This window comes from Rhineura floridana, chromosome 6 (genome assembly GCF_030035675.1).
Source record: "Rhineura floridana isolate rRhiFlo1 chromosome 6, rRhiFlo1.hap2, whole genome shotgun sequence".
Classification (NCBI taxonomy): Eukaryota; Metazoa; Chordata; class Lepidosauria; order Squamata; family Rhineuridae; genus Rhineura; species Rhineura floridana.
In genome coordinates this window covers 127,707,184-127,722,239 of record NC_084485.1, presented here as the reverse complement: position 1 = coordinate 127,722,239, position 15,056 = coordinate 127,707,184, and the positions used below count along the sequence as shown (strand labels likewise).

Below are 15,056 nucleotides of genomic sequence, written 5' to 3'. Positions count from 1 at the left end.
TCTTGCGACGTTTACTAGGCAGACCGTATATATGGGGTGGGATTGCCAGCCCCTTCCCCGGCCTTTCTTTACCCCCCAGCATATGCCAGGTACTCATTTTACCGACCACGGATGGATGGAAGGCTGAGTGGACCTCAACACCTTTTACCAGAGATTCGACTTCCTCCTTCCATTGGAATCGAACTCCGGCCGTGAGCAGAGCTTCGGCTGCGTTACCGCTGCTTACCACTCTGCGCCACGGAGGATCTGTGCTCCACGGATGATCTTTTCTAGCACTACTTAATAAGAAAAAAAGTCTTTGGAAATTAAATAGTGGAACAGTTAGGAGGCAAGGAGTACAGTTTGCAGCTCATATTTCTGTAACATTTCCTCGCTACTGATATACATGTATAAACTGGTGTTTTGTTCTCGTTTCATTTTGTTTTACAAGTACTTTGTCCTAAAGTCAGTTCTTGAACGTTTGATCAAATATTAGTTGTAAGTTTATTTCTTGACCAACATCAATGTTTGGTTGGTATCCTTGGGCAGGTGCCAAGGTTCCAGTGCCCCAGAAGACCTATAATTCTCTGCTGATGTCACTTCATGACTCACTTATGTTAATCAGGTCATTGCTGGACCCTATACATTTACATATGGCAGTCAGGTTAGAAGTGTATGCCTAGAGTAGAGCAGCCAAAGTGAAGCCATGATGGTTCAAGATGGAGGACAATTTTGTGCTGTGTGTGTCATTTCTGGTTAAAGGCTGCTGGTAGTTCTGTGAACACTGCACTTTCTGCTGTCAGAGAAGAGCTTCTGATAAGAAGTCGGTACTGAGATGTTGAACAGCCAAAACAATGTTGAAGTTTAAGAAAAACACAAATGTGTTTCTGAAATTCTGTCAAAGATGCCAGCAGAAAAATTACTGTTGCAAGGGTCTCAGATACTGATTTTATTCCCCTCCCTGACAGATTATGGTACTTCATGGTCTGCATATTGGGGGGGGGGGTCCACCCTCAATTATTAAAATTCATGTTCAATTATTAGATAATTCCAGCATCCTGATCCAAGTTTGTTGGGTGATATAAAATGGATGTATTTATACTGTAGAAAAAGCTGTTGGTCTTGAAGGTGGGGATTGCCTTTGAATTATTTTTTCTTCTTTTCTTGCTGCTATCCGCTCTGCTCTGCCCTGCTTTCACATACTTTGCCAAGCTGAAGGCTTCAGGCCTACCCACTCATTATACAGCCACGAGAGTGGCTGTATACTGTAGTCAGTGTGGATTTTTCACATTCCGCAATGTGAAATTGAAAATACCCCCATGCCATTCTGATGCTTCCCATAAGCTCATTTCAAAACAAAACCTTACAAAACTTAAGTCCTGAACTCAGAAACGCTTACTTAACAACCCTCTCAATTTTCCTGGCGATACCCAAATCAGTTAGAGAGAATAAAGAGTTCAAAGTCTAAAAAGAGAGAAAAAAACCCCAGAGCCCTTTTGGACTTTTTTCTGTCAGAGTTCTCATAATCAGTTGAAATTCATTAAAAATCAGCCATATTCACAGAGTACCTGTAATCCTACTACTGACCTTGCCCCATACTCTGACCTTCAATCTTCTGCAGTTTAAAAGTTAAAAAAAAATGCCTGAATGATTTTTAATTAATTTAAGAAATTTTGCATTGAACTGAATGATAGTGTCAGGCATACTCAGTAAGAACCAACTGCCAGTGTTCTAAAATCCAGACTCATAGCTGCTTGTCTTGCCTAATCAGGGGGCCACATCCACATCCTCATCCTTCCCCATAGTCAGTTTTACCTATCCGAACCATGATTGCCTAGGAGTAAATCTCATTGAACTCAATAATCATGCAAATGATTAGACCTGCCTTTCCCCTCCTTCCCCTCGCCTCTCCCTTCCTCCTTCCCTGCCCACTCCAGCCCTCCCTTCCTCCCCCCGGTCAGGTTTGCCTATCCTAAGCATGATTGCATGGGAGTAAATCCTACTGAACTCAATAAACATGCAAGTGATCAAACCTGTCCTTCTGCTCCCCTCCCACCCCTGCCTGCTCCCATCCCCCTTCTCCCTTCTGCCATTCCTGCCTTCCCCTCTCCTCTCCCTTTCTCTTTCCCTGCCCCCTCCTCCCCCTCCCCCTCCCCTGTGGTCAGTTTCACCTATCCTAAGCATGATTGCAGGGGAGTAAATCCCACTGAACTCAATAAGCATGCAAATAATCAATCTATTCTCAGCAAACTTGCACAGGATCCCATTTCTTACCTCCTGGAGAGGGCTTTTTCAGTTGTGGCCCCCACCCTGTGGAACTCCCTCCCAAATGACCTCCGCCATGCCCCTTCCATGATGAGTTTCCGCCAGGCCTTGAAGACCTGGCTCTTCAGGCAGGCTTTTGGGGTTGGCTAGATTTTATCTTCATTCTTTTTAGATTTTTAATGTCTAGGTATTGTATGCCTATTTTGTACGCCGCCCAGAGTGGCTGGACAGCCAGCCAGATGGGCTACTAATAAATTCAATAAATAAATAAATAAATAAAATTAAATAAATAACAAGCAGAGAAATTCACTAATAGGCAAAAAACCTTGCAGTTTAAGAACATACCTATAGCCCACACATATTTCTATCAAACTTGCTCAGAGGCACATCAAATTCTTCCAAGCTACACAGCAAGTGAATTGGACTGTGAAAGACTAACCCAAATTGTGTTTGCATTTTGACAAATTTGTAGGGCAGTCCAATATCTCAGAGAGGAGGTCAGGTCTCCTGCTCTCCTGGTACATTCACTATAGCTGCCCAATTTCCCTGCTTTTTAAAGTTTGATGGGAATATTTGTGGGCTATAGGTATGTTCTTAAACGGCAAGGTTTTCTGCGTATTAGTGAATCGGTATCTATGTCTTATATTCTAAGAAACTTAGACTAAAAATATGCAAGTAGTGGGCAGAAGGGAGTTAGAAGGAAAATAAATGTTATTCTGTTAGTTCATATTTTAATTGTTTTAATTAATCAACTTATGCAAATATATATCATATCACTTTAAGATATTTTCCAGGTTATTTTAAGTTGCTGTAATGCCAAAGTATTATCTTTGGTTTATTTTCTATCAATCCCATAATACCATGAAGCTCTGTTGATCAATAAACTGGTGTATTTGTGTCAGTTATAGTTTTCAATTTGTGTTTTTCAATCATGGAGTGTGTTTTCTTCTCTGTTACACTGGGTTGCTGCTGAGCAAATACAACCAGGTGAGGAATGCATAGGCCAGAGTTTGGCAGTGTATGCATAGACCTTGACTGGATCCACTAATTGACATGTTAGAACCATATTTTCAACTTACCTGTCCACCTACTCAGCAAGTGGCAAAGATGGAAAGGAGCAGCAGCTACCACCTTGTAGTGCTACACAAGGGAAGGAACTGAGGGCATCATGCCCAAAGGCAGCTCCAAATCTAGAGCTGGCACTGGTTGGATGCCTTCTGTTCCAATCACAGAAGAGGCCTTCTGCTCAAAGAAGGGCACCTTTGGGCTTATATATTGTCCAACCAAGGAACTGTTTCCCTTCTGTCCTATTCTGGAGCTAGATCATCACATGCCTAACAGCAACAGTTGGGTTTTCACATCACCTTTTGAGCCCATTGCAGTTGGGGAAACGTGCTTAGGAATCTCCTCACAGTCAAGAACCCTGATATTGCAAGTTTTCTGATTGTGGAAGGGGGCCTTCTGAGTGTGTTCTACCAAATGCTCTTAGAAGCCCCATTCAGGCCTTCCTTCTCAACAAGAACATTGTTGCCATTCACTGTTCGGTATCATGGACTCAGAAAATTATGTGAATGAGCATTCAGCTTGTTCCCTGTTGTAGATAGTAACTTATTAATAGTAAATAATTAGCTTAGTAAATAGTTAGCCTTTAATTAGCCTTGGATGCCTTCTAGATATTTCTATCAATAGTCAGAAGTGTGTGCTCTGCCGGCAAAAGCTGCCAGCTAGAAACATTACAACTATTGTGTAACATGGATAAAAATAGTCAGTTTTAATAAGATGTATCCAACCCAGGGGTGAAGCGCACATACCTTATCACAAATCTGCCCAGGTTGTCCACTCTAATGGAGGGGGGGGGAGAGAAAGAAAATGGAAGCCATTGTAAAAGATGAAACTATTAAAGTGTAATATAGTACTATGTTAGAAGAGAATCCTGCACACTATACAGTCAAAATTGTTTGTTAGCAAACTTCAAATATTGAATATAAACACTAATTGGTTTTGCGATGTGAAGGGGAATCATAGAACTCATATAACACGAAGGTAAACAGATCCTTATAATGTACTGAAAGCTTCTTGATATAGAGGAGAGAAGAATATAACACGTTCTGGGGTAAATAACTAAACACTCAGAAATGTAATGCTGATCTAACAATCAATGAGATGAATGAGTAAACTGGAGCCAAAAAGAGAATCACAGATGCCCTTAAGCTTTCTTGGCAATAAAGGCATTTCAGTAATAGCTAATTCATTTTCTGACTTCCTCTCGTTAACAAACTATGTTAGAGACCAGGAACTGGTAGTTATCAGATTAAACCCAGCCACATGAAGGATCCAGTCAGCCCCTTGTAATACCCAAACCGGAGGAAAAAGGTGAGTGTATGGGAAGCAGTGACTAAGATCATGCCAGCAGCCAAATTTGTGGAATAGAATCAAAGCCATGGACCACATCACAACCTTATCCACCTCACTCCCCAAGAGAGTCTCCCTCCAGTAAAACTAGTTGCTGATTTCTATCCCTTTCCATTTAGAGAAACAATCCACACAGCTTTGTGCATTAGGCTGACTTGTCAAACTACTGTTTCTTCTCATAAAGTTAATTCAGAGACAATGGATCCCATCATCAGCTCCTTAATAATTCCCATCTACTATGTGGTGCCAGCTCTAGGATTCTGAACACAGCAAATCACTCTTTTGATTATCATTGTTTTTCTCTACCGTATGTAACTAATGAATTAAAATTAGTTAAAATTGTGATTTGAACATGGGGCATCCAGGGAAGTGGTGGATGACCCATTACCAAGAAACACAATTGTTGTCATTTTTGATAGCCACTAAGATGGTTTAGTGAAATGAAACTATGGTTACCTGGACAGTAATGCGGATGCTTTCTTTGGGGCTTGAGACCTGTGGGAGAAAAAATAACAATTTCCCAATAAAAGAGCTGGTTCTAGAATGTCCAGCAATTATTTGTACAAAGGTTTCCTAAGATACCTATTTTTACCAACTGATAACATATAAGTGTGGGGAACTGGTCACATGAAGCATCTGTTCAGGTGACAAGATGAATGGAAAAAGTCTCTTCATCACAGAAACGGTATTATTGATCATGACCAGTCTCCCATGAACCACAGCTGCAATTATCTGTGCTCAAAAGCTAATCATTTGGACAAAATATGATTATGTAATTATGTGGCTACTTTGGACCACAGTACAATTTTTTTTAATAAAGATAAATAAATAACCAAGTATAATTATTCTGATGCATTTGTGTGTGTGAAAGAGATGGGGACTATTACTACACACTGTTTGCATAATTTATATCTCTTTTTTACAGGCCAAGATCCAGAGGTACTTCAGCTCACTCATGGCAATTGCCACAATTGATTGATTGATGTTTATTTACAGTCATAGACCAAACTGCATTGCCACAACTAAACCACTGTGTCACTGCAGATGGCTGCTGTTTGAGAAATACAAGTCTCTTGTCCCATGAACTAGTTTCATGTTTCTTTGGGGTCTTCATAACAACCATTACAGATGGAGAAGTGAGGCTGAGAGATTATTATGCCCAAAGCCACACTCTGAGTTACTGGCAGAAGTGGAAATTGAAAAAGGGTCTCCCACATCCAAATATAACTATCTTTCCACTGAATTTGCCATTGAATTGTATAATATTTCCTAATAGAAGATAGCATCTTTACTTGAAGGCAGACTGTTTCTAGATTTTTGTATATTGAAGGAAGAAGGGAATCTTACTCCTCCCTTCACATAAATCTGGAAGTTGATTGGTAATTGTAAACCCAGGTCTGTATAGCTTGTGAACAACAAGGGTCGCTTGAGGAATTTGATCTGTATTCTGAAGTGAATGAATCTGATCCATCCATCTCTATTTGAAATCTACTAAGTCAAATGTAGCCCCAAAATGGGATGTGAGGTAGCAATTACTGGGCAGATCCAGCCATGTGTTGTGACCTGCCAGGTGGGTGATCACTAGGGATGGACATATCTGTCAGTTTGGTCTCTCTCTGTTTCTCATTTTTCCTATCTTAAATTCAGTATGCCACATTTCTGCATCAATGTTCAACAGTTTTGTTGTTTTTACTATGTATCATGTACTACATATCATTTCTTCAGCAGTCAAGATTCAAGAGGGGACGTTTACAACCTTCAGTATATGGTTTGTCTGACTCCTCTTCAGTGAAGGTATGGAGTCTGTTGTTTAATGCTAAATTTATTAATTCCTCATAATCTAAAAGGTTACACAGTCATTGCAAACAACACATGCTGTCTTCTCCTGAGTAATCAGAATGTTGGACTGCAGTCCAGGTTGTTTGTCCCAGATTTCCACAGCGCTCTGTGAAAGAATCCTCAATACCATAGGATAATCTGCTAATGCAAACCATGAACAGAATCAGCCTAATTGGTACTGCGAAGAGTACAGATTGCAAAGAAAGATGAAAACATACCTGGATTTTGTCACTGAATTTAGTACTCTGCAAAGGGACCAGAAACTAATTATTTCCATGTAGAGGTATACTTGCTTTACTGAAATATTTCCTACCTCTATGTATATTCCATTCATAAAATGATGTGTTGCATCATTTCCAACACCATTACTTTGAAAGCCTCCCATGAGCTAGCTGTGGACCATGGGCTCCACCATTTGAGGATGTCATTTATTAGTCCTGGCTCCTGAATAATTCCAAGCATCATATAGATGCAAATGAACATGATTCCATAAAGTTAATTGTTCCTTACAGACTGACATCACAGGTATTCCATGCACATGTGGATTTGACAAGTACAGAAATCTGGAATGTGATTCAGAATTTGGCATCCTGAGAATCTTGACATTAATTCTTTAAACTGCTGGGGAAAACAGCCTGAGAGCAGGCAGAAAGTAGTGAAATTCCTTCTCCACAATTATTGCTTGCCACTCCATGGGATCTAGGTCAACTAACTTCACTCTGAGACATTCAAACAGTCCTGATCATCCATAGATTTGCATTTGCATGAAGAATGCAATGCACGGACCAGCTGGTCAACGGTACAGCAGTAATCTATGTGATCAAGGCAGCTGGACAAGTGTGTCCCAACGATCACAAGAACTGCTGCCAGCTCTACCCTCTTTTGTCTGTTTCCCAAGTTACATTTATCTGGGAAATAATGTGCCAAAATACACAGCAAAATGTAAAGCCCTGATTTTAAAATATATGCTGGCTGGTGTCCTCTTTATTCATTTCTGCATCCAGAACACTGTGCCATTAGACTGACCTAGAGTGTTCTGAGCACATATTCTCAAGATAACAGTTCAAAACAATAAATCTGATCGTCTCCTCTCGCTCCATTCATTCTTTTTGCATCTTAGAGTGAGGGTCAGTAGTGTAGCGGCAAATTCAGAAGTGTTGGGTCATGTAATGATAGTGAGAGCCACACCCCTTCCCCCTTTTTTGCTGCTGGGTTGAGAGTGAGATGCTTGTTAATGCCTTCTCCCAATACAACAGATATCCCTAGGAGCCAATAAGCATGAAAGGGGAGAGTGTTAACTATTGAAAAGAGTCTTTGTGGTGGCTGACTCACCTCCTTTCACTCTGATTGGCTCCAATCAGCAGGAAAGGACAAAGAAGGATGTTGGAAGACTCTTCTTGGTGGCTAACATACTCCCCTTTCATGCTGATTGGCCTGTAGGATGCTGGAGACATAGAGAACCTGCTGCGGCCCTGCTCCCAAAATGGTAAGGAGTCTAAGACTCCCCAAGACCCCAGACAACTACACCCTGGTGAGGATTCTTGCAGCAACAGCCCACAATTTGTTTTAAACAAAGCAGAGAGAAAAATGCTTACCTGAATATGTTTGTATTTAGAGTTGGCAAGTTGCTAAAAAGAAATCAAAAAACATTTCATTTGTACTGTACAGGAACACACAGTATCGTTTTTTCCATAGCCCATGTCTTGATAATGTAATAATATTTAGGAAGGAAGGTTAGAAAAAAATTTCATTGTCAGAACAAACTAGATGATAATTAGGGCTTGCTCAAAATAATAATTGTACAGCCATTTGACTGAAATGAATTGTTTAGATTCATAGATTTTTTGATGAAATATGAATGTCCTGCAAAAACGCAAATAGCTTTATTTGAACGCAAACCCAAACGTTCAAAAGGTGTCTTATGCCATCCTTTAATTGGATAGGAGAGAGAATCAGAGATGAACACTGCAATTTTATGCATGTCTAATCAGAGGTAAAGCCCCATTACATTTGATAGGATTTATTCCCAAGTAGACATGCTGAAGAATCGCAAAACAAAGTTGGAGTGGGGAAATCAGTTCATTAAATTATTTCTCGTCAAATTACTGAGGATGTTTTTGGACAATTTCATACATTTTGGACTGAATCACTGTTTCTCTCCTCCTCTAGTGATGAAATAATAAACATGCAGCACTGTAGACAGGAGATACTGAAATCGGATTTGACCTGAAAACATAACATCAGTTTTTTTCTTAAATGACTTGCTACTCCAACTGCTATTAGGACAGGGATTTCCATACTGTGAGCTGTGGACCACCAGTGGCCTGCGAACTTCATCCAGGTGGTCCACGAGATGCCTGTGCATTTGTGGCTGGAGATCCCATTAAATATTCATTGATTTTTAATGGCATTTTATTGCTTCTTGTTTGCTTTCATTGAATTCAAATTGTCATACAAAAATACAAGGTAAGAAATAAAATAAGCAATAAAACTATAATTAAAAATCATACAGCATTTAGCACAGCACATTACAATTTCTACAACAGGTAGAACAATCATTAAGTGGTCCGCCAAGACCTTCAGCAATTTCCAGATGGTCTGTGGGGGGGGGGGATGTTTGGGAATCTCTGTATTAGGAGATAAAACCTACTAGCTAATGTGTATCAGCAACAGAAATTAAAGGAGATACAGCCTCTCTTTCCCGTTAAGATGTTATACTGATATTCCCTGTGAAACTAGCACTGTCACATGAACGATCACTTATAAATACATTTGGTCTGAAATTTCATCCCACCCAGACACCCAGGTCCATACAATAGGGAAACAATTTTGCCCTGGTTTGTATACTACCCAGATTGCTTAAAGAGGTGTCATTTTGTTTTGTTGTTGTTGTGGCATAGAGGGGGGAAAAAAACTTTAATGAGAAGTGCCCCTCCAGTGTAGCTCAGTTCTGCTACATACCTTTTTATCAGTGGGGGCTGGGGGCTCTGATGTCAGTGGAGCAGCGAATCCACTCCGGGTTTCACTCTGAACTTTCACAGAGCTGCACCTTGGACAGTTCCTTGAAAGTTCAGACTAAAACTTGGAGTGGATTCATTGCTCCACTGACATTGGAGCCACCATCCTCCACTGTTTTTTATCACTAAGAGCAGAGCTCTTCTAAAAGCCAAACAGAATGTGATAGGAGGGTGCCATGACTGGAACACACAATGCATTGTTCTTGTCTTAAAAACAGGAAGGGTGGTAGGCATGTTTTTCCCTCAGCAACTAACACCAGCTTCAGGGGCTGATTTACACCAGAAAATTAGTAGAAGGGCAAAGAATTTACCTCCTGCACCACAGTCTTGATCCAAGTTGTCCCTCAGCTGCTTTTTTGGGGGGATGAGAAAAAGACACTGGGAGCTCCAGTCACAGAAGCCCCACATCATGTCTACCTTATCTCTACCACACCAAGTATGTGATTTTTAAAAACATGAGATACGACAGAATTTGGACCTTTGGTTTTATCCAAGCAATTAAAAACACCAAGTATGTGCCTGATGGTAGCAATCTAGAGAGGACTTATTCTGCTACTTTTCAAGTTTTCATGTTGAGGGCAACAGAACAAAATGAGAACCTGGGATGGGGAAAGTATGAAGACAGAAAATGTTGTTGCCACTGAAATAGAACGGTTTAGGCAGCCAAGTCACATATGGAGATGTTCTACATACAGAGTGTGTATGTGTCTATGTGTGCATCTGCTGAGTATGTATGTACCACAGACTCAGTTTCACACCCCAGCATGTCCATACTGGGAGGATTAAGAATCAACCTATATAGTAAAAGCTGACTCATGCACTTGTTTTCTAGTCACAGGCTCACTCCTGAAAATATTGTGTGTGAATTGGTTATACACATTGTTTTCTACTGTTGTGAGCCCAACTCTGTGGAACTCCTTCCCGTTAGAAGTTTAGCAGGCAGTGTCCCTGCTCAGTTTCAGGGTGCCTGGTTAAGACTGTTTTATTTTGGAAGGTCTTTGCATCATCACTGCATTTCTGGTGTTTTTAATTTGGTTTCTTTTTTTAAATTCGTTGAGATTTTAAATTTTTGAGGTTTAATTTATTTTTAAATTCTGTATGCAGTATATTTTTACCATTATAAGTTGCTTTGAAATTTTGATGGTGAAAAGCAGGACATACATTTTAAAAATAAATAAAATCATAAGAACATAAGAACATAAGAACATAAGAAGAGCCTGCTGGATCAGGCCAGTGGCCCATCTAGTCCAGCATCCTGTTCTCACAGTGGCCAACCAGGTGCCTGGGGGAAGCCCGTAAGCAGGACCCGAGTGCAAGAACACTCTCCCCTCCTGAGGCTTCCGGCAACTGGTTTTCAGAAGCATGCTGCCTCTGACTAGGGTGGCAGAGCACAGCCATCATGGCTAGTAGCCATTGATAGCCCTGTCCTCCATGAATTTGTCTAATCTTCTTTTAAAGCCATCCAAGCTGGTGGCCATTACTGCATCTTGTGGGAACAAATTCCATAGTTTAACTATGCGCTGAGTAAAGAAGTACTTCCTTTTGTCTGTCCTGAATCTTCCAACATTCAGCTTCTTTGAATGTCCACGAGTTCTAGTATTATGAGAGAGGGAGAAGAACTTTTCTCTATCCACTTTCTCAATGCCATGCATAATTTTATACACTTCTATCATGTCTCCTCTGACCCGCCTTTTCTCTAAACTAAAAAGCCCCAAATGCTGCAACCTTTCCTCGTAAGGGAGTCGCTCCATCCCCTTGATCATTCTGGTTGCCCTCTTCTGAACCTTTTCCAACTCTATAATATCCTTTTTGAGATGAGGCGACCAGAACTGTACACAGTATTCCAAATGCGGCCGCACCATAGATTTATACAACGGCATTATGATATCGGCTGTTTTATTTTCAATACCTTTCCTAATTATTGCTAGCATGGAATTTGCCTTTTTCACAGCTGCCGCACACTGGGTCGACATTTTCATCGTGCTGTCCACTACAACCCCGAGGTCTCTCTCCTGGTCGGTCACCGCCAGTTCAGACCCCATGAGCGTATATGTGAAATTCAGATTTTTTGCTCCAATATGCATAATTTTACACTTGTTTATATTGAATTGCATTTGCCATTTTTCCGCCCATTCACTCAGTTTGGAGAGGTCTTTTTGGAGCTCTTCGCAATCCCTTTTTGTTTTAACAACCCTGAACAATTTAGTGTCGTCAGCAAACTTGGCCACTTCACTGCTCACTCCTAATTCTAGGTCATTAATGAACAAGTTGAAAAGTACAGGTCCCAATACCGATCCTTGAGGGACTCCACTTTCTACAGCCCTCCATTGGGAGAACTGTCCGTTTATTCCTACTCTCTGCTTTCTGCTTCTTAACCAAATTCCTTATCCACAAGAGGACCTCTCCTCTTATTCCATGACTGCTAAGCTTCCTCAGAAGCCTTTGGTGAGGTACCTTGTCAAACGCTTTTTGAAAGTCTAAGTACACTATGTCCACTGGATCACCTCTATCTATATGCTTGTTGACACTCTCAAAGAATTCTAATAGGTTACTGAGACAGGACTTTCCCTTGCGGAAGCCATGCTGGCTCTGCTTCAGCAAGGCTTGTTCTTCTATGTGCTTAGTTAATCTAGCTTTAATAATACTTTCTACCAGTTTTCCAGGGACAGAAGTTAAGCTAACCGGCCTGTAATTTCTGGGATCCCCTCTGGATCCCTTTTTGAAGATTGGTGTTACATTTGCCACTTTCCAGTCCTCAGGCAAGGAGGAGGACCCGAGGGACAAGTTACATATTTTAGTTAGCAGATCAGCAATTTCACCTTTGAGTTCTTTGAGAACTCTCGGGTGGATGCCATCCGGGCCCGGTGATTTGTCAGTTTTTATATTGTCCATTAAGCTTAGAACTTCCTCTCTCGTTACCACTATTTGTCTTAGTTCCTCAGAATCCCTTCCTGCAAATGTTAGTTCAGGTTCAGGGATCTGCCCTATATCTTCCACTGTGAAGACAGATGCAAAGAATTCATTTAGCTTCTCTGCAATCTCCTTATCGTTCTTTAGTACACCTTTGACTCCCTTATCATCCAAGGGTCCAATCGTCTCCCTAGATGGTCTCCTGCTTTGAATGTATTTATAGAATTTTTTGTTGTTGGTTTTTATGTTCTTAGCAATGTGCTCCTCAAATTCTTTTTTAGCATCCCTTATTGTCTTCTTGCATTTCTTTTGCCAGAGTTTGTGTTCTTTTTTATTTTCTTCATTCAGACAAGACTTCCATTTTCTGAAGGAAGACTTTTTGCCTCTAAGAGCTTCCTTGACTTTGCTCGTTAACCATGCTGGCATCTTCTTGGCCCAGGCGGTACCTTTTCTAATCTGCGGTATGCACTCCAGTTGAGCTTCTAATATAGTGTTTTTAAACAACTTCCAAGCATTTTCGAGTGATGTGACCCTCTGGACTTAAATACTCACCTGGACATGTGGTAGGAAGGCAATGCAGGGGTACAATGTATTGGTATATTATAGTTCCACCAGTACCCAATCTTAAAAATCACTTTCAGGAATATTTGCATGAATGGAAGATCTCTTGTGTGAATTAGCTTAAGTGGTGATTTAGGACACAACAAGAAAAATGAAAACATTCTTACCGAAGGGTATGTTGAGCGCTGTCAAGAAAACAGAAATGTCATTAATTTGCTGTTGCCAGATAGCTTTTCTTTTCTCACATTAATAAAAATGTCAAAGAAAAAAAATTAAAAAATGTTTTTTTTAAAAAAATGCTTACTTCAGGTGGGTAGGGGTTGCTGGGAGCATACACTATGACCTGTCAATAAAATAAAATGAAAGTTACATTTTGTTGAATTCAAAAGACAGGATTTCTTATATATGTACTAGTTTGTTCTCTCCCCTTGCCTTTATTGTTTAGTTTTGGAAACTAAGAAGTGTATGAAAAGAAAAACATGAGAGAAAGAAAATAAGCTTAACACTTTTACAGTTTTCAACCAAGAAAAATAAAAAAGTCGAGAAAAGCCCCTAAACTCACGTTTCCCCCCATCTTACTGACAGCTGGAAAATCACCAGAAAGCAACAAAAAGCAAAGCAACAAACAAATATATTATTCTCCCTTCTTTCTTCAGATATATAGTGTAAATACATTTAATTATTAGTTCCATTTTACAAAAAAAACTTTTTTTTTTTACAAATGCTTTGCTCCTCCATTAACGCAAACTAGTGTTTTCCCACTGATTTTCCAGTGGGGAGCTGTGCTTGTATCCATAGGTCTAGTTGTGCATAACAGCTGTTGGCTTAACTGATGCCTGGAAGAGCATCACATGGTGGATGCAAATGCATATCTGCATCCACGCGCAGACTGTACATCTGGAAGCCTCCTTCTCTAGTTGGATCTCTCTGCCTAAACCAGGAAGCGGGAACGTTGTGTCTTAAAAACTTGGCAATATCTACTGCTGCAGTCAGAAGGACCAGTGGACTCTTGCATGGGATCCCTAAGGCTCAGTCCTGGGAGCTACTGTGATTGCCAAGTATTTTATACAAATATCCACAAATGAGAAAAATTGCCACTAAACCACCCAACTGAGCAGGCACACAGCATTCCGAGTTGGCACTCTGCCACCATAGATACATTGACACCCTAGAGAGCCACTGCCAGTCAAAGTAGACAATACTAGGCAAGGTGGGCAAACAATCTGACCTGGTATAAGGCAGCTTCCTACGTCCCATGTCACAAATGAGCAGAAAGTGGGAGAAGAAAGAGTTTCCACAATACCCTATAGCCTGTGCTCTTGAAGATCCTTCTTGGAGAACCATGGCTTTAGGGTACACCTATATGGGAGCATCTCCTTCAACTGTAGTGTTTTAGCCCCACACTGAATGTTTGGGAGAAGTCTCTCCAAAGGCAAGGGCCATAACAGCACAGAGTTGGGTGCACTGTAGTTCAATTACTTACAAACCAGACTTAGGTGAACTTAACTGTACACTAAGTTGTAGCCAGAATGTGCAGGACAACCCCAAGCAAATATTTGGAGCCAGCCCTATCATTAGGCACAGTGAGGCAGCTGCCTCAGGCAGTTGATTTTAGGTGTCATTAAAGGGCAGCAAATGGTGAACTTTGTAATTTATTTATTGTTTATTATTGGGATCTTCTGACTCAACTGCCAAAATAACTAGGTTTGCCTTGGGTACTATACACCACCCCTACTGATATGTTATGTTGCTTGAGTCAACAAGAAACGTGTGAGCTGTATAGGCCAGTACAGGTGCTGACTATAAGTAGAGATGGGATCTATAGGCCAGTACAGCTTTGAAAGCATTCCGTCGACCTAAGAGGCAGTATTGATTCAAATTCATTCTTTGTCCACTATCTGCTACTTTTACCATTCCATTTGTTTCTCCCTCAAAATATTGATGTTAATATTGATATTTTGTAAAGGAAATATCAATGTTTTTAAATGAAATGTTGATATTTTGAAAGGAAATACTGATAAATGAAAGGAAGTATTGATATTTTGAAAGGAAAGAAAAGCCGCTCTGCCTCCT

General features: G+C 40.5%; 1 protein-coding gene across 13 annotated transcripts in view; it reads right to left on the bottom strand.

Moving 5' to 3' along the window:
• Positions 1-15,056, bottom strand: part of LOC133387928 (hornerin-like) — a 107,432-nt gene that overhangs the window by 59,001 nt on the left and 33,375 nt on the right. For 12 of the 13 annotated variants that reach the window (XM_061633792.1, XM_061633791.1, XM_061633798.1 and 9 more), the window contains exons 13-18: positions 13,288-13,326; positions 13,151-13,168; positions 8,091-8,123; positions 6,714-6,740; positions 5,113-5,151; positions 4,056-4,085 (exon numbers count right to left, since the gene is read on the bottom strand). In XM_061633792.1, the coding sequence (XP_061489776.1) occupies positions 4,056-4,085; positions 5,113-5,151; positions 6,714-6,740; positions 8,091-8,123; positions 13,151-13,168; positions 13,288-13,326 (186 nt within the window). The remainder of the gene's footprint in view (positions 1-4,055; positions 4,086-5,112; positions 5,152-6,713; positions 6,741-8,090; positions 8,124-13,150; positions 13,169-13,287; positions 13,327-15,056) is intronic. The other variant, XM_061633794.1, reaches the window with a different exon arrangement.